The sequence below is a fragment of the Siniperca chuatsi genome, linkage group LG6 (assembly GCF_020085105.1).
Source record: "Siniperca chuatsi isolate FFG_IHB_CAS linkage group LG6, ASM2008510v1, whole genome shotgun sequence".
NCBI lineage: Eukaryota > Metazoa > Chordata > Actinopteri > Centrarchiformes > Sinipercidae > Siniperca > Siniperca chuatsi.
The window spans coordinates 498185-521847 of NC_058047.1; the positions used below are offsets into that span (position 1 = coordinate 498185).

General features: G+C 45.7%; 2 protein-coding genes across 2 annotated transcripts; one reads left to right on the top strand and one right to left on the bottom strand.

Annotated features, from left to right (window-relative positions):
* Positions 1-1153: 1153 nt before the first annotated feature.
* Positions 1154-16020, top strand: zbtb37 (zinc finger and BTB domain containing 37). Its single transcript, XM_044200329.1, has 4 exons — positions 1154-1532; positions 5088-6026; positions 6117-6216; positions 7564-16020. The coding sequence occupies exons 2-4, from the start codon at positions 5107-5109 to the stop codon at positions 8086-8088; spliced, it is 1545 nt and encodes a 514-aa protein (XP_044056264.1). The 5' UTR covers positions 1154-1532; positions 5088-5106; the 3' UTR covers positions 8089-16020.
* On the bottom strand, positions 15743-23156 carry serpinc1 (serpin peptidase inhibitor, clade C (antithrombin), member 1). Its single transcript, XM_044200330.1, has 8 exons — positions 22999-23156; positions 21229-21586; positions 20867-21082; positions 20592-20729; positions 19887-20105; positions 18845-19019; positions 17366-17430; positions 15743-16841 (listed from the first exon to the last, which is right to left on the bottom strand). The coding sequence occupies exons 2-8, from the start codon at positions 21583-21585 to the stop codon at positions 16665-16667; spliced, it is 1347 nt and encodes a 448-aa protein (XP_044056265.1). The 5' UTR covers position 21586; positions 22999-23156; the 3' UTR covers positions 15743-16664.
* Positions 23157-23663: the final 507 nt, after the last annotated feature.

The following is a 23663-nucleotide window of genomic DNA, read 5'->3' on the forward strand; positions in this document are numbered from 1 at the left end:
TTCATTCCGTGCTCATTTCAGCGTTCAGTCTCGTGTTATGTCACTTTTGGCCGGCGCCGATGCTCGCTCGCGCCTACAGAGCGCGAGCAGCAGGACGCCGACTGCAGTTCACTTAGCGGCCGAAGGAGTCATTATTAACAAGGGTTGTCTGAGAGTTACACGAAGAACCTTTAATGAATGCAAACATGTATTTGTAAAACCGATAAATCAGTGTGTCTGAACAGGAAGCGAGGTCCGATCCACACCGCAGCAACAGCAGCTCTGATTGGATCTTTTCTTAGAGCTGTCTGTTGATCTCAGTATGTTTGTTGAGCAAAGAACACAAATCACATGCAGAGAACAAACTGTTCACTTCAGTTCACTTCAGTTCGGTTCACTTCAGTTCAAGCGCTTTGAGCGGTCGGAAGACTAGAAGGGCGCTAAACAAATACAGTCCATTTACCATCCAGCTCAAGCCAAAGTCCAAGTCCAGCACGGACGCAAACACAGAGTCGATAAAACAGACGGTGTTTGTGGTTAAAGAGCCTGATTTTATTTGAACCGATGACAAAACTACACATTAAAGAAAAGTCAAAAACAAACGTTGCAGGCAACAAATCCCAGCCTTTTCCGGTGGGCTTTTAATGTGAAAAATCCTTGCAGGAAGTGCTCAGTGTAATTGACAGTAGCTTAACAGCAATCGTAAAAACTGCATAGTAGAAATTATTGGGGCTACAACTAACTATATATATATATATATATATATATATATATATATATATATATATATATATATATATATATATATAATATATATATATATAATTATATTATATATAATATAATAATATATATATACAGTTGTAGCCCCAAATCCTATATATACACCTATATATCTATCTATCTATCTATATCTATATAAATATATATATGTAGGCTTTCACTGAGATACTTGATGTCCACACTGCTCTTGTAAAGTGTGCGCATGCGTGTGTGCGTGCATGTGAGTGTGCGTGTGTGTGTGAACCTCACTTTGCCAAACTGAGTGCCATCATGACCCCTCTCATCACAGATGCATGCCGGGAAGTGAAGTCTCTAAAACAGCCGTTGAACCAGCTCTCCTGCAGGACATGAACAGCATTTCCCAGCATGCCCCGCGCGTTTTCTTCCTTCCCTCCTTCCTTCCTGCAGCCTCGGCCCTTCTGCCGTGAAAAAGGAAGATGAGAAGCAGCAGCAGTCCGCCGACACCGAACCGACCCTGAACCGAACCTGAACCGAGTCTGACTTCCAGCGGAATGGCGGCAGAGCGGCTGCTGACGGACCGGAGGCCGAGCTCAGCTGCTGTTCCCCGGCCTTGAACCCGTCACGACCGCCGCTGGAGCCTGGAGGAGCGGCGGGTGGAGCTGCAGGCTGCCGGGCCGAGCCGAGCCGTGCTGAGCCGAGCTGCCGTCATCTCCCGCCCTGCTAACGATGCTCAGCTAGCTGCAGGACTCAAGCCTCGACTGCACCGAACCCTGAAACCAGACCCGATCTCCCCCTGCCCCCCCTTTCAGGTAAGAGTCCGGCTACACACCTGGAGGGTTATCTGGTCCCCTGAGAGAGACCCGCACGGATCTGGATTCGTGTCCTGATCTGGTTCTGGGTCCTGCTGTCAGACTGGGACAGGTGTTACACTGAAACCTGTTACAGTGTTTTTATGTGTCACATGTCAGACAGGTGAGTTCAGGTCTGTCTGCAGAACCTGAACTACAGCATCCCAGGCTCTGACAGGACACAGGTTCAGGTCTAACTCCGGCCCAGATTCAGGTCTGAAGAGAACATGTATCCTGCCGAACAGGTGTTCTCAGGCTGAAGTTTGGTACCTGAGTTTCAGGACAGGTGCTGGAACGTGTTTTTCTACAGAACTAAATCTTTTATTGAACATCAGCCAGAACTCATTGATCAGGTTAAAACTGCAGATTCACTTATTTACTGCAGTAAAAGTACCGACACCGAGTCCTGCAGGCAAACCAGCCAGTAAGCATGTTGTTAACCAGGCAGTAAACATGTTAATCAGGCTGTAAACATGTTGTTAACCAGGCTGTGAACACGTTGTTAACCAGGCTCTAAACAGGTTGTTAACCAGGCTCTAAACACGTTGTTAACCAGGCAGTAAACAGGTTGTTAACCAGGCTGTAAACAGGTTGTTAACCAGGCAGTAAACATGTTGTTAACCAGGCTGTAAACATGTTAATCAGGCTGTAAACATGTTGTTAACCAGGCTGTAAACATGTTGTTAACCAGGCTGTAAACATGTTGTTAACCAGGCTGTAAACATGTTAATCAGGCTGTAAACATGTTGTTAACCAGGCTGTAAACAGGTTGTTAACCAGGCTCTAAACACGTTGTTAACCAGGCTCTAAACATGTTAATCAGGCTCTAAACACGTTGTTAACCAGGCTGTAAACATGTTGTTAACCAGGCTCTAAACAGGTTGTTAACCAGGCTCTAAACATGTTGTTAACCAGGCTCTAAACAGGTTGTTAACCAGGCAGTAAACAGGTTGTTAACCAGGCTGTAAACAGGTTGTTAACCAGGCAGTAAACATGTTGTTAACCAGGCTGTAAACATGTTAATCAGGCTGTAAACATGTTGTTAACCAGGCTGTAAACATGTTAATCAGGCTGTAAACATGTTGTTAACCAGGCTGTAAACATGTTGTTAACCAGGCTCTAAACATGTTGTTAACCAGGCTCTAAACAGGTTGTTAACCAGGCAGTAAACAGGTTGTTAACCAGGCTGTAAACAGGTTGTTAACCAGGCAGTAAACATGTTGTTAACCAGGCTGTAAACATGTTAATCAGGCTGTAAACATGTTGTTAACCAGGCTCTAAACATGTTGTTAACCAGGCAGTAAACATGTTAATCAGGCTGTAAACATGTTGTTAACCAGGCTGTAAACATGTTGTTAACCAGGCTCTAAACATGTTAATCAGGCTGTAAACATGTTGTTAACCAGGCTGTAAACATGTTGTTAACCAGGCTCTAAACATGTTGTTAACCAGGCTCTAAACATGTTGTTAACCAGGCAGTAAACATGTTAATCAGGCTGTAAACATGTTGTTAACCAGGCTGTAAACATGTTGTTAACCAGGCTCTAAACATGTTAATCAGGCTGTAAACATGTTGTTAACCAGGCTGTAAACATGTTGTTAACCAGGCTCTAAACAGGTTGTTAACCAGGCTCTAAACATGTTGTTAACCAGGCTCTAAACAGGTTGTTAACCAGGCAGTAAACAGGTTGTTAACCAGGCTGTAAACAGGTTGTTAACCAGGCAGTAAACATGTTGTTAACCAGGCTGTAAACATGTTGTTAACCAGGCTCTAAACATGTTGTTAACCAGGCAGTAAACATGTTAATCAGGCTGTAAACATGTTGTTAACCAGGCTGTAAACACGTTGTTAACCAGGCTCTAAACACGTTGTTAACCAGGCTGTAAACATGTTGTTAACCAGGCTGTAAACACGTTGTTAACCAGGCTGTAAACATGTTGTTAACCAGGCTGTAAACACGTTGTTAATCAGGCTGTAAACATGTTGTTAACCAGGCTGTAAACATGTTAACCAGGCAGTAACCAGGCTGTAAACCCGTTAACCAGGCAGTAACCAGGCTGTAAACATGTTCCTAACCAGGCTGTAAACTTGTTAACCAGGCTCTAAGCATGTTAACCAGGCTGTAAACACATTAACCAGGCAGTAACCAGGCTATAAACACGTTGTTAACCAGGCTGTAAACACATTAACCAGGCAGTGCCCAGGATGTAAACTCGTTAACCAGGCTGTAAAGTCGTTAACCAGGTAGTAACCAGGCTGTAAACACATTAACCAGGCAGTAACCAGGCTGTAAACTCGTTAACCAGGTAGTAACCAGGCTGTAAACACATTAACCAGGGTATAAACTCGTTAACCAGGCTCTAAGCATGTTGTTAACCAGGCTGTAAACACATTAACCAGGCAGTGCCCAGGCTGTAAACTTGTTAACCAGGCTGTAAACACGTTTTTAACCAGGCTGTAAACTCGTTAACCAGGCAGTAACCAGGCTGTAAACCCGTTAACCAGGCAGTAACCAGGCTGTAAACATGTTCCTAACCAGGCTGTAAACTTGTTAACCAGGCTCTAAGCATGTTAACCAGGCTGTAAACACATTAACCAGGCAGTAACCAGGCTATAAACACGTTGTTAACCAGGCTGTAAACACATCAACCAGGCAGTAACCAGGCTGTAAACATGTTCCTAACCAGGCTGTAAACTTGTTAACCAGGCTCTAAGCATGTTAACCAGGCTGTAAACACATCAACCAGGCAGTGCCCAGGATGTAAACTCGTTAACCAGGCTGTAAAGTCGTTAACCAGGTAGTAACCAGGCTGTAAACACATTAACCAGGCAGTAACCAGGCTGTAAACTCGTTAACCAGGTAGTAACCAGGCTGTAAACACATTAACCAGGGTATAAACTCGTTAACCAGGCTCTAAGCATGTTGTTAACCAGGCTGTAAACACATTAACCAGGCAGTGCCCAGGCTGTAAACTCGTTAACCAGGCTGTAAACCCGTTTTTAACCAGGCTGTAAACTCGTTAACCAGGCTGTAAACCCGTTATTATAATCCTGAAATCAACAGCTGTATCTTGTTAAGACACTTTTGTCTGTCTTGCACGTTATAATTTAAATTACAGGTCTGGTAATTAGAAAACTGCACTCTTTGAAATTACAATTTCGATATAAAAACGAATTGTTTTTGCTATTGTGACATTTCCAAAAACCATAAATCAGTTCTCGTAGATTTTCCCACCCAGAGATATTAAAATATCTTTCTTTGTATCGTCATATGGCCCAAACCTACTCTGAACCATTCAAGACTGGAAACTGCTTTGGGCTAAAACTTTCCAGCAGGTGTCTCCTCTGACCACACCCCCAATCAGTGATGTCACTGCAGGTATTTTGCCTGTAATGGAAAACATCTGTTGTGACATGCTGTTCACCAATCCCACACTGTGATTATAACACTTGTATTTTAGAGTTTGATGCTGATCTGGTTCTGATCTGATCCTGGTCTGTTCCTGGTTTTGCAGTGTCCCTGCAGGCTGCAGCATGGAGCGTACCGGCAGCATCCAGCTGGACATCCCCGACTTCAGTAACTCGGTTCTGTCTCACCTGAACCAGCTGCGTGTTCAGGGCCGTCTCTGCGACATCGTGGTCAACGTGCAGGGCCAGAGCTTCCGGGCACACAAGGTGGTCCTCGCCGCCAGCTCGCCGTACTTCCGGGACCACATGTCTCTGAGCCAGATGAGCACCGTCTCTCTGACGGTGATCCGCAACCCGACTGTGTTCGAGCAGCTGCTGTCCTTCTGCTACACAGGCCGCCTCTGCCTGCAGCTCGCCGACATCATCAGCTACCTGACGGCCGCCAGCTTCCTGCAAATGCAGCACATCATCGACCGCTGCACCCAGATCCTGGAGGGCATCCACCTGAAGATCAGCCTGGCTGACCTGGATGAGGAGCCAATGGAGGAGGAGGCGGCGCGGGGCTCCAGGGGCAACAGGACCCTGGAGGCCGTGGTGCGAGGAGGCGGCCATCACAGCGGCCTGCGGCTCCTTGGCCCACGGGGAGGTGCAGAGGCGTGCGAGGCGGTCAGCCCCGCTGAGGAGCCGCTCAGCCCGCCGCCGACGGTGGAGCACAGTGGGCTGGAGGGGGCTGGGGCTGCCGCCGGCAGAGCGGGCAAAGAGCCGATCCTTCGCATTAACCGGGCCGGTCAGTGGTACGTGGAGACGAGCAGCGAGCCAGAGCGGACCGGCAGCGCTGAGGAGGGCAGCGGCATGGACCGAGTGAGGATCAAGACGGAGAGGATGGAGGAGTGGATCGGAGCAGGAGAGCACCAGGAGGATGGGGGGCCGGTGGAGGAGGGGGCCACCGTGATGATCGACACGTCAGGACGCAGCACACTGATGACGGGGCCGGTCGGGGCGCTGGGGGCCCAGAGAGTCCAGCCGTCCTCCAGCGAGACAGACAGGTGATGGGCAATGAAACCCTGCAGAGCGTCATCCCGACTGAACTGTAGACACCTAATGACGGCGTGTGTTTATGTGTGTTAATGTGTCAGGTTCAGTCCCACTGGCAGTGTGGTCGTCCTGGCGGAGCGTCAGAGAGCGAAGAGCGAGTCTCCCAGCAGGGCGGACGAGCAGCGACAGCCGAGCTCCCAGGTACCAAAAAAACCAAGCTACTCACAGGTGGACTGTAACACATAGCTAGCTAGCCGGCCAGGAGAGCCAGGCTGAGTCTGTGGCCTGTTAGATAAAGTTAGAAAATACTGAGATAACAAACAAGTTTAGTTCTTACGTTTGTTTATTACATGTTGTTAAGTAAATCCTAATTTGGAATCTTGTTTAACCTGATGACCACAACATAATGTGTGTCTAACACATCGCTCCAAAATCTTCCACCTAAAGGACCCATAAAACCTCCTGAAGGCCCACTGGAACCTCACAAGAGACCCTTACAACCTCCTCAGTGACCCCTAGAACTTCCTTTAGGTTCTCCAAATAATGTTCAGATGGGTGACTCCAACATGCAGTGTGTTAGTTAGTGAGGTGTTGTTCCTCCTTGAGCCTCCAGAACAGCTTGTGTGGATTCATATTCACTCATCTGGTGTTTGAGTCAGAATCACTTTATTGATCCCCGAGGGGAAACTCTTTCGTTACAGCAGCTCGCTGTCACGTCACACAGGAACAGAAGCACTGAGCAAAAAATATAATACAGGTCAGATAGATTAAGATTAAGATAAATTAAGTACAAAGTGGATATTTATTTAATGACGTGGTGGAGAGCACTGTGTAACACGTCTCTCCAAAATCTCTCATAGGTGTTCAGCCACTGAAAGGACTCCTAAAATCTCCTAAATGCCCACTAGAACCTCCTCGGTTGCCACAGGAATCTCCTAAAAAAACCCTTGAACCTCGTCGGTTGACCCTCAATGGCACTAGCACCTCTTACATTAACCCTAGATACTGCTAAAGGAGCCCTAGAACCTCCTCAAGTGGCCAGCAGATCTCCCTGGTGTTCATTAGAACTCTACAGGACCCCTTGAACCTTCTGAACCTACTAAAGGATCCATAGAACCTCCTCAGTGGCCATAAGACCCTCAGAGGGCCCCTAGAGCATCCTGTAGATTCTCTACGTGGTGTACAGATGGGTGTAAAACCCAACATAAAGTGTCTTTGTAATGTGTTCTACCACGAGCCTCCAGAACAGCTACAGTCCTCATTGGTATAGATTCACCAAGACCCCTAGAACCTCCTCTAGAAAATACTAAAGGACACGTTTCTGTCAGTACTCAAAAAGTATTGAAGTTTGAAACCCGATCTGGGAATAAAACACAGAGCCAACCCCAAACCTCTAAAGGGGCGAGTCAGGGGTCTGGAACCAGGCTAAGCCTGTACCTACACCACAGCAGTTTGTCCAGAGCTCAATCGTCATCCAGAGATCAAAAATCCAGTTTGATGCAGTCTGTTCTGGTCTCGTCAGTATTAACATTTCGTTCTGCCTGTCAGGGGGAGGAGCATGCAGCGTTCGATATGGGTGGCTACGAGGACTACCTGAGGGAGCAGGTAGGAGACCGCTGGTTCCGCTACAATCCCCGGCTCACCTGCATCTACTGCTGCAAGTCTTTCAACCAGAAAGGCAGCCTGGACCGCCACATGCGCCTGCATATGGGCATCACACCGTTTGTCTGCCGCATCTGTGGGAAGAAATACACCCGCAAGGACCAGCTGGAGTACCACATCCGCAAGCACACCGGCAACAAGCCCTTCCACTGCCATGTCTGTGGCAAGAGCTTCCCTTTCCAGGCCATCCTCAACCAGCACTTCCGCAAGAACCACCCGGGCTGCGCCCCCCAGGAGGCCCACAGCGCCTCCCCTGAGACCACCACCGCCTCCGTCACATCCAGGGGAGGGCCGAGCGACGAGGCCTCCCCCAGCCAGGAGGAGCCAGAGGGTGGGGGTGGGAGCAGCAGCGGCGGAGGCCAGTACAGTGAGGGTCCCCAGGCCTCTGTCTCCACCACAGGGCCCGACTGACCCCGAGGGAGGGTGAAGGGTAGGGTCGAGGTTGGGGTGGGGGGTGACAGACGTGGAGGGCCGTCTCATCCTGTTGCACCTGAAGCCAACAGGACGCTGAATCCGCTGAAGTCAAAGCAGCGACAGAAAGGACACCTCAGAGTCTGAACTGAGATTTTTCCGCTTTAAACCGCATCTACCTTCACTAACCAAACCGAACAGATTAAGCTAAAATGAAGAAATGCCACACACTCCAACAACCTCATACACCACACAATGCAGTGGTTCTCGTTTGCCTCCGTTTAGTTTGTTATGTTACAGATTTCTACTTTTATATTTACAGGTTCACAATGCAGCATCACAACAGTCTGTCTGGTGGAAACTTTGCCAAACTACTCGGTAAACTCTGTGCCAGTTTAACAGTTCAAATCCTTCATATTTGCCTTGAGACAATCTGGAGCAGCGAGGGTAATAATGATAATCCTGCGTGCTCTTTAAGTGCCACAACGGCATAAAAAGATTTAGTTGCACAACAAAAGGTTCAATGAGAAAACTATGACTGTTAAAGTTCAGATCCAGTGCGATCGACGTTTCTCATCTTTTCCCGTTTTCCAGCTTTTGTGACGTTAGAACAAATTTACTCTTTTTCCTTTGTCGTAAAGTTTAGTAGACCACCGTTTTGGGACGGATAAAGGTCTCACACTACACAGCTTCACACTACTTTAACTCTTGTTGTACAACTTCACCAAGAAAACTTAATCACATCCTGTTCTCCGTCCTAAATTACACAAATTTGACCTCTCAATCATGGTCCCAGATCAAATGGTCCAGTTTGTAAAACTATTAGAGCACATGGAAATTTGTCACCTCACTTGTCTGATTAACAGTTAGTCAAAACCCAAATATATTGAGTTTACTGTCACATAAGATGAAGAAAAGCAGCAAATTAAGATACTGGAACTCGGCAGCGTTTGCCAAAATGAGTAATTGGGATCAAAATAGCTCTGTTACTCAACAAACTGATTAAAATCAGCTCATTCTCAGAATCATTCACCCACATGGCAGCATCCAACTACGAACGTCTAAAATCGCCAACTGGATCCGCAGTTGGTTTTGGATTTGGTCAGTAACGAGAATATGTCGAGTCGGAAGGAGAGCAGCAGTTTAAAGTTGAATCGTGCCAAATCACCGTTTCAGTTCGCCGACTGAAGCTGCCGGGAAGGTTTGGCTCTGGTTCTGGCTCTGCACGTGACGCTTCAGTGGTTGTAATGTGGATTTTCTAGATAAAATAATAAATATAGAAAGAAACGTAGAACCAGAACGTACGAGCTGGTTTCCAAATGGGAGTGAATGAGCGAGAACGGTTCTATCGAAAAATGATCTTTTATCATCTGTACTATATATTCTAAACGCAAAGTTCACTTATTTAGCTATTCCCGGAGCTTTTGACTGCATGCCATGGCCTTCTCCAGCGAATCAAACCTGCTCAGGTGTTATCACCTAAGTACAGGACTTCGGTCAGGTGATCGCACATAGGGGGACATTTCAAGCTCAAGGACCCCACAGCCCCACCAATACCTCGCCACCTGTTCGACAAACCCTGGAAAAAGGTCATGGGATGCATTTGAAAGCTCTGGGAATAAATAGATGATGATATATCGCGTCCCCGAGGATAAAAGATCAGTGTGAGAATGAATCTCCACACTGATCTTTTTTCACGCAACAGTCAGAATGAAAAGCGAGGAACTCCGATCGCACTGGATTTGTTAATTTGGCTGTAAAATGAGTATAAATTCTTCAGATTAATGTTTGAGTATCGTGGCAGTTGAACTAGATTAGAAAGGACCATCTGGCAGCCTGTTGACTGAACAGACTCACAGCAGGAAAACTGGACGGTGTCCAGCCTCAGATAAGCTACACAGCTCAGTTACCTCTCATCACTACGCAATACAGCTGCTGCACTGCACAGCACCACCGGGGGGCGCTCTGATCCACTCACACAGAGATCACCGTCAGTCTTCTCAGATATTTTTATAAACAAGCATGTGTTTTTTGATTTTCTTGGACACTTTTTTGCTCTGACAATGTGTGCGACAGACGACAGAAGCTTCATGTTCGAGGAGGACGAGGAGAAAGTGTCGCGACCTGATCAGAAACTTCAGCTGCAGTTAATGACGCATTAAATCTGCTGCACGTCGTCGAGTAAAAAGACTGAAACGCAAGCAGAACAAGTCAAACAGAAGCTACAGTCAGTAAATAACTTTGAATTCGGTCAGGGAGACTAAACAGAAAACGATAGCTGTGTCATCATCAAAATGGAGGCAAGTTATGCTAACATTAGCTTTTTTTTTTTTACCGATCACGTACAAATTGGAAGTTCTCTATTATTAGGAATCAATTACAAACTACAGATCCCCGTTGCTAAAAGAGCTCATATTCGTGACCTAGCCAGCTACAACTACAGCTGGCTAGCTCTCGAATATGAGCTACGCCTAACAGCAGCTTCCAGCGGGTCGACAGCGGACCAGGATGAAGTCACTGACGGCGCTGTTAAAAATTGCAAGGACACTTTTTTTTTTTTTTTTTAATTAATCGCTGGCGTTCCATATATCCATTTCAGAAAATTGGCAACCCCACACAAACTGTACTCTAGTACAGAGCAGGTAATTCATTTCACACCACGGACCTCCTTTGCTAAAACAGCTAACGTTTGTAAGCTAACTGATGTTGACTATTTAACATTAGTTGGCTTAATTTTCTGTATTTCTGACATTAATCTACAAGCTAACTGATTTTTTTGCTTACTCATTATGTCTGTCTGTATTCTACTGACTCAGTACTATTTATAATTAATTACACACAGCAGACCTCCATTTTTAAAAGAGCTAATGTGTGTGTGTTAGCTAACGTTTCAGTTTATATCAGTTTCATCCCTGTGTGTCCAGTACAGAAAGAGGTCCAGGGTGTGTTTAGCCTAGCTTAGCACAAAGACTGGAATCAGGGGGAAACTGCTAGCCTAGCTCTACCAAAAGAGAAACAATCTACCTTTAGCTCTCCACTGCTTCTGTACAGAGTACAGTTGCACATGTGCAGGAGAGGTAATGCGTCATTGCGTCAGATGGTTCTGATCGTGTCGACATTGGTCGGGTGGCGACAGGATGAGGAGCCAGATCCTGTCGGACCAGATGGATGTAGTAGCCAGGCCGTGGAGCTGGACAAAGAAACCCCCTCCAGAGGTCAAAGTTCACCTTCTGGTGGGTGGGCGGAGGTCAGACCACCTGGCAACCAAAGGAAAGACAACATAGCCACGTTGGCCCTCCAAAACGGCAAAACAACTTCAGCACTTACCAGAAAGAGAGATGGGATCAAAAACAGAACTTTTTATAAAAACAGAACAATATAAAATCTACACATATTATCAGACAAACATATTTAAACTACTAAGATGTTTTTTTTGCATATGAATAATGTAAAGAAGCTAGGAGTTAAATTCAGATGTATGGTAGGTAGGCAGGTAGCACACGGATCGGCTGTTACTGTTTTTCTACAGAGCTGTGAATCAGATTCTCAGTGGACGGTAAATTTTTTTATGCAAGTGAAGCCAGCGGCTCTGTCCTCACTCCGGCTGGCTGGACTCGAGTTTTCCTCTCGCCGCCGCCGCCGCCGCACTCGCTCTTCAGGCTAAACCAGGAACTATCAGGTATACAGACTCTTTTTATTCAGTGAATCGGACGTTTACCTTTCCCTACGTAGCAGAATGCTAACGGCTAAACCTCAGCGCGAGCTACACGCCGCAGAAATAAAACTCACCTGTAAATAAACTCAACAGCAGCAGGTAAGAAATCCCTGTGAGTCACTGCGGAGGACGACAAAAACACACAAACCAGGGCTGGGCAATACGGAATAAAAATCAGTAATCACGACAACCACAAGACCTCTTTGCAATGTACCACGGACACAGAAAATACTGGTTTCTGATTGGCTGCAGGTATGCGTTAAACTCCTGGTCAGTTTATGACTCGTTTTAAATCCGTTTCGTGGTGACCTTCACCTCCACCTCGTTCTTTATCTTCATACATCAGGACGCCTTGTTGTGCTGGTTTATGATTATTATATTAATATGTTAAGAACTAAAAACTAATTTTCAGCTGAAAATACTGCAAATATTTATAGAAAACTACAAATGCACAAATATTCAGATACAAGTTACACATTTTTTTTTACTTCATCTTATTTACATTTGTAAATCTAAATTGCAGTGTTTCCATATAAGGCTACTGAAAGGTTTGCACACTGGGACTTATGCAGAAAATATTATTTAAAGAGTAACTCAACACCAGGCTGAAAAGCAGAGCGAAGTAACGTAAGCTGTAACACAACTTCCAAATATCGTAGAAAAGGTTTCAGTCGTAGTCGTCTGGACGCTGTTTTCAGAATCAAGACGTTTCGGCTCCCATCCGGAAGTCATTCTCAATTGTGAAAATGGTCTGAGAACTCAGAAATTTAAGCTACTCTGTTACATAAGCCCCGCCCTCAGGAAGGAGTCTACCTGAGTATCTGCCCATTTCTGTTCAAAGAGGGGTTTTCTTTTTTCACAAAATGGCTTCTTTGACTCGTCTTTCAAACCAACTCTTCTCTCTACTGAGACTCTTCACCTCGTTGCCTTCAAATGTGCGGTTTGTAGCTTTTAGATGCAAACGCACGGCGCTCTGCAATCCTGAGTTAGCGTGTCGTCTGTGCTGATAAAGTCTTTTGTGAAGTGGCTGTTTGGTCTCACCTGTGTACCGCTCTTTGCAGTTTTCCTCACTGCGTTGAACTGAATAAACTACATTGCTCTGTTTCTGTGTGGGCATCTTGTCCTTAGGGTGAAGAGTTTCTGTCTTAAAGTGTTGCCCGGTTTAAAGAAAACAGGAACATCGTGCTGTCTAAAGATCCTTTGTAGTTTTTCAGACAGTCCAGATACATAAGGGATGGAGACACCGTTCCTTCTTGGTTCAGTTACACTATTACTGGGCCATCATGGAAACTATTAGGCCAGTTTCAGGTGAAACTAGCTAATCAACAGATACTCAGGTAGACTCCTCCCTGAGGGCGGGGCTTATGTAACACAGAGTAGCTTAAATTTCTGAGTTCCCGTCCAATTTTTCACAATTGAGAATGACTTCCGGATGGGAGCCGAAACGTCTTGATTCTGAAAACAGCGTCCAGACGACTACGACTGAAACCTTTTCTACGATGGAGCACTCCTGGACAAATGAGGGACGACACCGTCATAACTTCCAAATGTAAGTTTTAGGTAGCAAACGTTAAACTTACCTGCCGAGGTAAACGTAATCCGACTTTGTTTTATTTCTGTGTTTTAGAGATAGTTTAGAATGAGCGGGAAATATCTGCTCATGCTAAGCTAACTGACGTTATTTGGTCATTTAGGCTAATTTTTATTGCCGTTATGTTTTGTAATTTGGTATATTGACTTATTTTTGTGAATAATTTCAAATCTTCCCAGTTTACATCATCATCACACAGGTCAGATGTGTCGACTGTATTTCATATGATTCTATATAAACGAGTCATGTAGCTGATTAAGCTAACGTTTTGTCAGTTAAGTTAGCTAGGAAACAGTTGCCTAGCTAACTTAACGGACCTGGCAGTTAGTGTACAAATTAATAACCCTACATAAAAACTAGTTTGTGTGGTGCAGCCTGTTTTAATTTAGTAATGTTTTAATCAACACTTCTGTCATAACCAGGTAAAGTTTGAACTTACAAAATGCTGGTGCAGCTGGCTCCTGGTTTAGGAAGCTTTTTCATTATTCAATAACTCGTTTCTTTTATAAAATGTAAAAAAGTGACCTTCTGAAGAGGTCAACTTAAAATTTCTTTCTTAATTTGATCACCAGCCAAAACATCCAGAAATATGAATTTGATCATAATATGACAAATAGGAAAGAAGGCTAGTCTAATGTAGCAGCTGACGTTAAACAGGCTGACGGAGGTCTCGGCCCGAAACGTCCGTTTACGTTAACGAACATTTTCTGGATTTACTGCTGTGTGCAAACTTTTCCGCTGTCTTATGGATCCGTTTTAAAAGGAGAAAATTGTTAAGCGTATTTTAAGAAATCCAAGTCCGGCTTCATCAGCGTGTCGTACCGTTAACTGACGAAGCATCGGGATTAACAAAATAAACGAAGATGTTAACACAGTTTTCGCGTTAATGAAATGTTGCCCAGCTCTGACCGAAACGCATTCGTCCTTCAGAAGCTCGGGAACAAACGGACCGAACTCTCAGTGCGGCAAAGAGGCCAAACGATTAGTTTAATCAGAATAAATTCCTACATCTGAGTTCTTTTGGCTGCTGATCAAATTACGCAAGAAACTGTAACTGTAAGTTAACTTGGCCACGAGGAAAATCTGAACGTTATTTTTCACGTTACAGACTAAATACACGAAACAAAAACCTCCTAAACCAACCTGAACCGGTCCAGCCCGGGTCCAGCTTTCTCCTCTCCGCACTGAGGCGTCGTGTCTTTTTGTTTCCAGCGAACAGCAAATCACATTTCAAGCCGGTTCAAGTCAAGAAAAAGCTGCTTCCAGAACAGCCGGTCCGGTCTGGTTCTGTTCAGTCCGTCCGGTCCGGTTCGGTCCGGTCCGGTTCGGTTCATTCCGTTTCGGTTGGAAGGGAAGTCGGATCAGAGTTGTTTAGGCCCGACTCCACATGAACCCCCATGTTTTTTAACCTGAACTGAGTCTGAACACGATTATCGGGAACCAAAGAATTCAAAATACTGTTTGATCAATACAGACTGATCAATACAGACTGAACACAGGAGAAAATGATTGAATTATTCGGTCTGTACTGATCAGTCTGCAGTGGTGCAGCAGGCGTAGATGGTTGAATATGAACATTTTGTGTAGAAATTACACTTTTCACTGATGTTTATTAAGTTCAGCACATTTGATTAAAAGATTTAAGTAAAAAGTTCGGAGCATCAGCTGGTAAATGTTGTGATGCTTCTCAACACTTTTTAAAAGTCTGGACCTGCTTCATATTTACAGTCCGTCTCCAGCTGATGTTCTCCTTAACTTGCGGCTTCAAATGTAATCGGAAAAATATTCAGCCCGACGTATTTGGTTTCAGACCTGCTCGAGAATTTAAAACAAATGTTTGTGGGTTTGAACAAAAGTTTAAATGAGTTTTAAAGACGGGGCAGCGGAGAGTCAGTCACTCGCAGCTCAGAGTCCGACTTTTCCTCTTCGACGGTTCTTCAGTTCGTTTCAGTTCCAGTTTCATCTTCAGTTAAACTGTGAAAACAGCCCAACCTCATCATCATCATCATCATCATCATCATCATCATCACCCTCTGGTCTTCACGGTGTCTTTGAGTCGGTCGAGGCTCCAGTTCTTCTCTGATCGTCTCCGTTTGCTTTACGCCAAACGTTGGTTTCACGTTTCTTCGGCTTCAGTCTGAAACTTCTGGCTTTTTGTTGTTTTTTTAAAACTTTTTACTGCGTGAATCAAATGTTGAGTATATGAATATCCAGTATCCTTGACCACAACATGCCTAATTATAAACAAATCATTTAGATATATTCACTTAATGAGATTACTCTTTACTGTTGATTCCTCAAAGTATATCCTAATATATCGAAGCAGAAAATGAGTCCAAGAAAAAAAGTTTAGTAAATTAACTTTTAATACTGTACATTTTTTTTTTTTTTTTTAAAGAGGAGGTACTTAACACGTTCTGTAGTAGAAGACCCTGAAAGGTTTTATGTGAAGATCTTTTATGTTGCATGTCTCTGTTGCTAAAACATGTTGGTGGGGGGTGGGGGAGGGGAGGGGCCAAAGGTTGATTATTAGTTAAGAAAAATGTGAAGAAGCTTCTTTCACCATGACCACTAGATCACTCACAGGTCGCATCTCCTTCAAAGGAAATAAAGCACTTTAAGTGTCGACCGGCACCGACTCGCCTCTTTCTTTACCAACGCTCGTTACCCACAATGCAGCTTCCCAGCGAACTCGGCTCAGGAGGCGGCCGCCTCACCTGAAATAAAGAGCGCCTCCAACTCCTGAAGAATAATTACACTCAGCAGTGAGTATAAGCTCGTATTGATCCAGCTGTAACACCGGCACACCGATCACTGTGATTGAATGTGTGTGAAGACTAGTCAGCAGGCAGGCAGAGAAGCTGCAATAATGGGCAAACACTGCCACGACACTTCAGTTGTATTCACATATTTAAACTGATCAATTACCTCGCTATATAGTAGTTTGCATGGTCAGTGGCGGGGTCCGCCATTCATGCGCTGGATGCGAACGATACGATTAGCATCCAGTAACCAAAGGTGTCTCCAAATCCACCAGAACTGAAATCTGAAGGATTCTAACTTTAATGCTGTTGATCTGAACTGTAGCATGTAGCATGTAGCTAACGCCGCAGGATGTGGAGTCACTGGACATAAACACAGAAGAGGAGAAATAAGGTCTGATGATTGATTTTACGTCGTCATACACCGTCACCATGTTTGCCGGGTTGTTACAAAGGAAAAGTGTAATTATTTTTTTAGTACTTTTGAGCGCAGCATCAGCTCTACAGTTTATTGGTTGCAGGGGTCGGCCACTCGGGCGGTGAACAGCAGCGCGTTGATGGTCGCCTCTCTGATGAGCAGCAGGAACGGCCTGTCGGCGCTGAAGACCTCCCGGTTTAAGTTGATGGAGCGTCCGGTCACCACCACGGCGGTGGCTGCCGCCGCCTCGCTGCCCTCCTCGTTCACCTGCAAACCACAAAACAGGTGCATTCAGGATCCTGTCGTCCAGTCTGCTCTGACACCAAGGTCGCGTCCTCTGTGTGTTTTCTGGCCATTTTGGGGGGTTTAGTGTCCAAATTTCCCCCAAACGTCCAGGAGGAAATGCACATTCTACAACACAAACTGTATTTTTAGACCGATCCCAGTACTTTTTACACTCAAAACATTTACATTTGACTACTTTTAGGCCAACAACAGTATTTACCCACCAGAGTTTTATTCAGATATGCTGAAGGCCGTAAAAGAGCTGTTGGAGCTTCAAGTTGGGAAATAAGATTTACAGAAAATATAACTGGAAGGAGTGTAGCTATACGCACATCACATGTAACGCCGTACACGAGGACGTGCTGTTTCAGGTGTGGACTGTTGGCTGAGACTTTTTAACCTGGTCTCCTGATCTACACAGGTGACTATATACACGCTAACCCTCAGCTGTCAAATTAAGCCAATCAGTGAGCAGCTGTCAATGATGTCAGCAGTGTCTAACTGACCTCCAGGAAGGCTTTATGGAAGGCGTCTGAGATGTGGAGACCATCACTGCCGTCCTCCAAAATCCCTGAAACACACACACACTTTATTATTTACTGTATGTCACTTCATGCTGCAACTTACTAAGAATAATAAATATATTAATAAATAGATCTGTGAAAGTAATCAGAAGAACTGAAACATAAAAGGTTTAGGGTTATAAAACATAATAAAATCAGTGTTATGAACACATAAAGCTTGTGCCAGGATCAGACCACAACATGATTACAGTTAAAGAGTGCTCTGTGCTCCTATTGGTCAGTATCACCCAACTCTGTGCTCCTATTGGTCAGTACCACCCAACACTTTCTACAGGTTATCAAACAAAAACATTCTGACCTGCTCGTCTTTATGTTTGTATGTCTCGAGCCGTCACAGATGTCGGTTGTCTTCCACTGCGACTCATTACACAGAATAAAACCAGCAACTGTCACCCCGCGCCCACTCCAGTCCCCGAACGCCCGCTCCAGTCCCCGAACGCCCCGCTCCAGTCCCCGAACGCCCGCTCCAGTCCCCGAACGCCCGCCCCAGTCCCCGAACGCCCGCGCCCACTCCAGTCCCCGAACGCCCGCGCCACTCCAGTCCCGAACGCCCGCTCCAGTCCCGAACGCCCGCTCCAGTCCCGAACGCCCGCGCCCTCCAGTCCCCCGAACGCCCGCGCTCACTCCAGTCCCGAACGCCCCGCGCTCACTCCAGTCCCCGAACGCCTCGCTCCAGTCCCCCGAACGCCCGCGCCACTCCAGTCCCGAACGCCCGCGCTCCTCCAGTCCCCTCGAACGCCCGCGCTCACTCCATTCCCGAGTCCCGCGCTCCTCCATTCCCCGAACGCCTCGCTCCAGTCCCGAACGCCCGCGCTCACTCCAGTCCCCGAACGCCCCGCGCTCACTCCAGTCCCCGAACGCCCTCACTCCAGTCCCCGAACGCCCCCGCCCACTCCAGTCCCCGAACGCCCGCTCCAGTCCCCGAACGCCCCGCGCCCACTCCAGTCCCCGAATGCCCCACTCCAGTTCCCGAACGCCCCGCTCCAGTCCCCGAACGCCCCGCGCCCACTCCAGTCCCCGAATGCCCCACTCCAGTTCCCGAACGCCCCGCTCCAGTCCCCGAACGCCCCGCGCTCACTCCAGTCCCTGAACGCCCCCCGTTGTGTGCAGCTGGTCTTCTGACAGACTGAACTACGCTGTGTTTCGGTATATTAGGTCTTCTGATACTAACCAACCTGGATGTCCTGTAACCAGTCACTTTGATCTGGATCCTGGACTGAGATCCGCTGTTCAGGTGTTCTTATCTTTAACATCCACTAAACAGATTGTTTCTCTGTAAAAACTTTGCAGCGTTTAAGTTACGTTAAGTTGTAAATTCAAAGAATGATATCAACCTGCGTTCAAAGATAAACCTGATAAACCTCCTGCGTCACAGGTGTGTGTGTGTCCCCGCCCCCTCACCTGGCAGACTGGCCTTGTCAGGGCTGAATAGGTCGGTCAGTCCCATGGCCTGCAGCTTCTCCTTCAGACTGAAACTGTCCTCCACCCTGAAGCGAGGGACGTTGACGGAGACGGTGGTTTCCTTCATCTCATCCAACCAGTCGGTCAGTTTCTTCAGGTCCAGACTCTCCTCCACCTCAACACACACACAACAAAAAACACACTAAATCACAGGAAATACCAAAATCTAATGGTTCTGTTCCTGTCATTTACAACATCCCCTCCTCTGAGGATCATGTTCTCTCCTGTGGAGAACCGCAAGGCTCTGTATCCGGACCACTGATGTCTTAGCTGTATGTTCCCACTTGGAGCATTTACAATTACATTTCTCTTTTATGCAGATGACACTGATGTTTCCATCCTTTACCGTAGACCCCGATTATCTCCTCAAACTTGGACATTGTTTAATTACATTTAATTCACGGCTGCCTGAAAACTTTCTCCATCGAAACAAAGACAAACCGAAATACTGACAGTTACCAGCCTCAGTCTGGATGTCTTTCAGTATTTTTCCTTCAAAAATCAACTGTCAAAAATCTGGTGTTGCCTTTGTCGCTTCAGTTTTGTTGGAAAACACATTAAAGATACTGTCCATGCCATTTTCTCTCTCTCCAAGCACAGTCTGGACCTGCTCTATAGGAAAAGTGCAATGGGATAACTTCTGTTATGAATTGGCGCTATATAAATAAAACTGAAGCTAAGATGTGGTAACATCTACTTTGAATTCAAGGTGTCAACTAGTTAAGTTTAACTTTCTCCACCAGCTCATCTGAAGGACACAAATATATAACTCCTATTTCTCGCTCCTCTGCTTTAGATGTGGTACATTCCTCCTTTCCACTTGGTTTTGCCCCCAAAATACTCAGCTTTTAACAACATAAACAATGACGTTCGAACAGTTTCCCAGAAGCTTTAGAGGAGAAGCAACGAATACGAGAACGTCAGCAGGTCTAAAATGCGAAGAGGAGATTGAAAGACGTCTCCGGCTGACCGTCAGGATTACCTGACTGAGCGGGGTGTCTCTGCTCGGCAGGATGATCACCATGGTGATGTCGTCTCCGCGGTACGGCATCTCCAGCAGCTGCACCTGGTCGTCGGGGAAGTACCTGTACCTGAACTTGGTCTCCTGGTACATCATGTTGACCGAGCAGGTCCGACTCTCACTGACGTGGAAGTTTGAGACGTACACGAGATCTTTGTCGAACTTGTTCTTCCACTGACCCTGAGGGCAGAAATGAGTGAACGTCAGCACTCAGACCAAATAATTACTAATTTAATTATTTCAGACTGCTGCGGCACGAGGAAGAGCTGCACGCCGTTTCCCTGACTTCTGCTGTCGCTACTGAACCTCCTGCAATTAACACTTTGGTTTATGACCAAATACCTGCAGAACTGACTAACCCATTAGCCACAGCTGTACTTTGAGTGCTAGTTGGCAAATGTTAGCATGCTAACACGCGAAACTGAGATGTTGAACATGGTAAACATTATAACTGGATAATGAATCAATGCGCTCAACCCCAGTGTGAATAGATGGGTGCTGAATCCTGCTACCTGTCATTTTGAGCATGTTAGCATTTAGCTCAAAGCCCTGCTGTGGCTAAGTACAGCCTCACAGAGCTGCTAGCATGTGTGGAGACTCTCAGTCTGGTTTGGGGGTCAGGCCTCCAAAACACCAGGAGGTGGTGTGTGGTACCAGCTCAGGTACCTTGAAGTAGATGGTGTTGACGAGGACCAGGACTGTGTTGGAGTCCAGCACCCCTGATGGCAGCGTGTCCTGGATCAGGTTCTCGGTCTTATTGGAGATCCAGTTGTTGATGGTGACCCGGGCCTTCTCCGGGTTCTCCTGCAGCACAGAACCAGGGTTATTAATACAACTTTTAGCGAGCGATGATCTGATCAGTTTAATGATTATTGCTCTTTAAAATAAGATCGCCGGGTGGTTCACATGATGAAGTGGACTCGTGTTAGATCACGTGGTACCTTGAAGTTGAGCGGCAGCAGTTTGGCTCCGTACACCATCTCACTGATGTTCTGATACGTCTCGTTGAAGATCAGAGATTTGTCTCCGAACAGTCGGTTAGCAGAGATCAGTTCGGTGGTCTCGTCCTTCTTCCTGTACAGACGACAGTTGAGCTTAGCGAAGAAGAAGTGGACCTGATCCGACGTCTTCTCTTTGATGGTGTCGAACTCAAACACCTGCAGACAGAAACACACAGGAACACGGTTTGATCTCCATCGTCACTGACTGAAAACAGGACAGCAGGTTCGCTGAGACCACTGAATCAAGTTATTGTGAAGATGAACTTTTAGCCCTGGATGAGATCCCGGTTTCTCTCCCTGACCTTCATGATCTGCTGCAGCGTCTGGTTACAGGCTCCCAGTTTGGTCATGGCGAACGCGGTGGAGATGCTGATGGGGGACATGAAGATGTTGGACTCGGGGGTCTTGCTGAGCGCCAGCTGTTTGTACAGCGACAGCGCGAAGCGGCTGTTGGCCTTTGACAGCTCCCACACTCGGGGGTTGGTGGACTCGGGGACCTGCTCGGGCTCTGAGGTGGGGCCCTCGGGGGCCTCGGGGCTGCGGTAGATGCAGCGCGGCTCCAGGGGAAGGTCTCTGGGTTTGGCGCTGCAGATGTCCGGACGGACGGCGGAGATGAGCAGCAGGAACGCCACAACCGACAGCCAATCAGCAGCCCTCATTCTGGACAGAAAGCCAATCGGAGGGTTAGCTTGATCTGTTTTTAGTTTAGTTTTCTTAAATATAAATTATATTGGAGAACATGTCCTGAGTTATTGTCTTATCTCAGTTGCAATTTCTTTTATGTCACATGACTGATGTGTTTTATCTGTCGTTTCATGAAAACTAATGATTTTATAATTTGTTGATAAAAAAACAGATTATTATTATTAATTAATTATTATATTATTATAGTTTATCTGACATTATAAGAAGGGAAACATTAAATCACGCACACGTATAAACGTGACGTTCATGGTCACAGTGTGGATTATTATCTGGAGTTGCTGCGGGAATATTTCTACTTTTATTTAATCAGGTTTTCTTGTTAAGATCAAATCTAGCTGAGAACGAGAAACAACAACAACAACAACAACAACAAGTACCAGAGTCACAAACAACATCTGATGATGAAGCTTTAAAATCTCAGAGGGGAAACCAGTTCTGTCAGGATCAGAATATCTGAGGGCAAGTTATGGGACGTTTAGTCATGGGACGGGTTAGTTATGGGGATGGGTTAGTTATGGGACGGGTTAGTTATGGACGGGTTAGTTATGGGATGGGTTAGTTATGGACGGGTTAGTTATGGGGATGGGTTAGTTATGGGACGGGTTAGTTATGGACGGGTTAGTTATGGGATGGGTTAGTTAAATAATAGATAAATGAGATTATTTCTGTCAGTGAGGACGTTTGTCTGTTTTTTTAAACAAGAGATTCAGAGAAAGTTTTTGTAGTTTCTCTGATTTCAACAGCTGGAAAAGATCAATACCTGTAACTCACCTACACACACACACACTGACACTGACGCAAACACACACACACACTGTGCTGTCATGTCCAGTTACTCATCGACCCCCCCGACACGACAGTCCGGGCTGCGTTTATCTACGAATCTTTCATTTTCTCTCAAACTAAACCTGATAGTTACGGTTTTAAATTTAACATTAAAACGCTGAACTTCATCCATATTAAACCTTAAAGTCTTAAAATAAAACCTCTGTTTTGTCTCTAAATCTTAATTTGTCTGAATTCTGCAGATTTTTGTCGATATAAGACGACTGAGGTTAAATCACATAAAACTTTAAAGATAACAACAAGAATACTGAGATTAAACTCAGAGTTGCTTTAAAGACTTTAAATTAAATTTCCACTTTTAAACATTAATAACCACTAACATAAAAGCTATTTATTCTTATTTATACTAAAAATAAGAAAAAAGAAAACTGAAACACAAAATTGTAGGAAAGAGAAACAACATATACAAGGTGGAAAAACACAAAAAACAAGAATAGTAAATGTTTTTCTCAGACGACTGAAGCTGACGAATAAATACTTTCATCAGAACCCAGGAGGAAGATGAATTAGTAAAATCTTACCTGAACAGGTAGAGTCGCGTGTATTCAGACCGTCAGATGTGTGTAGTTTGAGCTGAACTCAGGTCAGTGTCCTGCAGAGCACTGAAACATCACATCAACCTTTGAGACATTGATCGTCTGTTAGCCAACAGCTCGGAGCTCCAGGAAACATGTAGACACAAAGCGGCGGCGGCAACATGACGACTGATCAGTGATCAATATCTGTCACAGCTGCAGGGCGGAAGCCCGACCAGCGGGGGGCGGTAACCATCATCACACAACAGGAAATCCTGATTAAGGCCGTGTGCAGAATCAGGTTTGAAGCCGGGCTTCAGTGCTGGAGGGGTCAAGACGCCGACCACGAACTGCCGCGTCCCCGGGTCACGTCCGGCTGGAGACCTTAGTTACATCTAGCTGCTGTCAGCGATCAATAAAAGGCATAAAATGTCCTACAAATATTTAAAATCACGTGACTGAAATTCAGTTATCTCCGTAACAACTGATCTAACTCCATCCGCTGATGAAGGCCATGAGAGGTGACTGCAAGCTCCAGAAAAAGCTCGTAAGAGGACATTGAGTTGAGACTTGAGATACATAATATTTAACATGTTTACGAGGATTCTCGGTCAGATGTTAGCTCTCCGTTAGCCACGTAGCATCCTGCACTTCCTGTCAGCAGCAGGGAA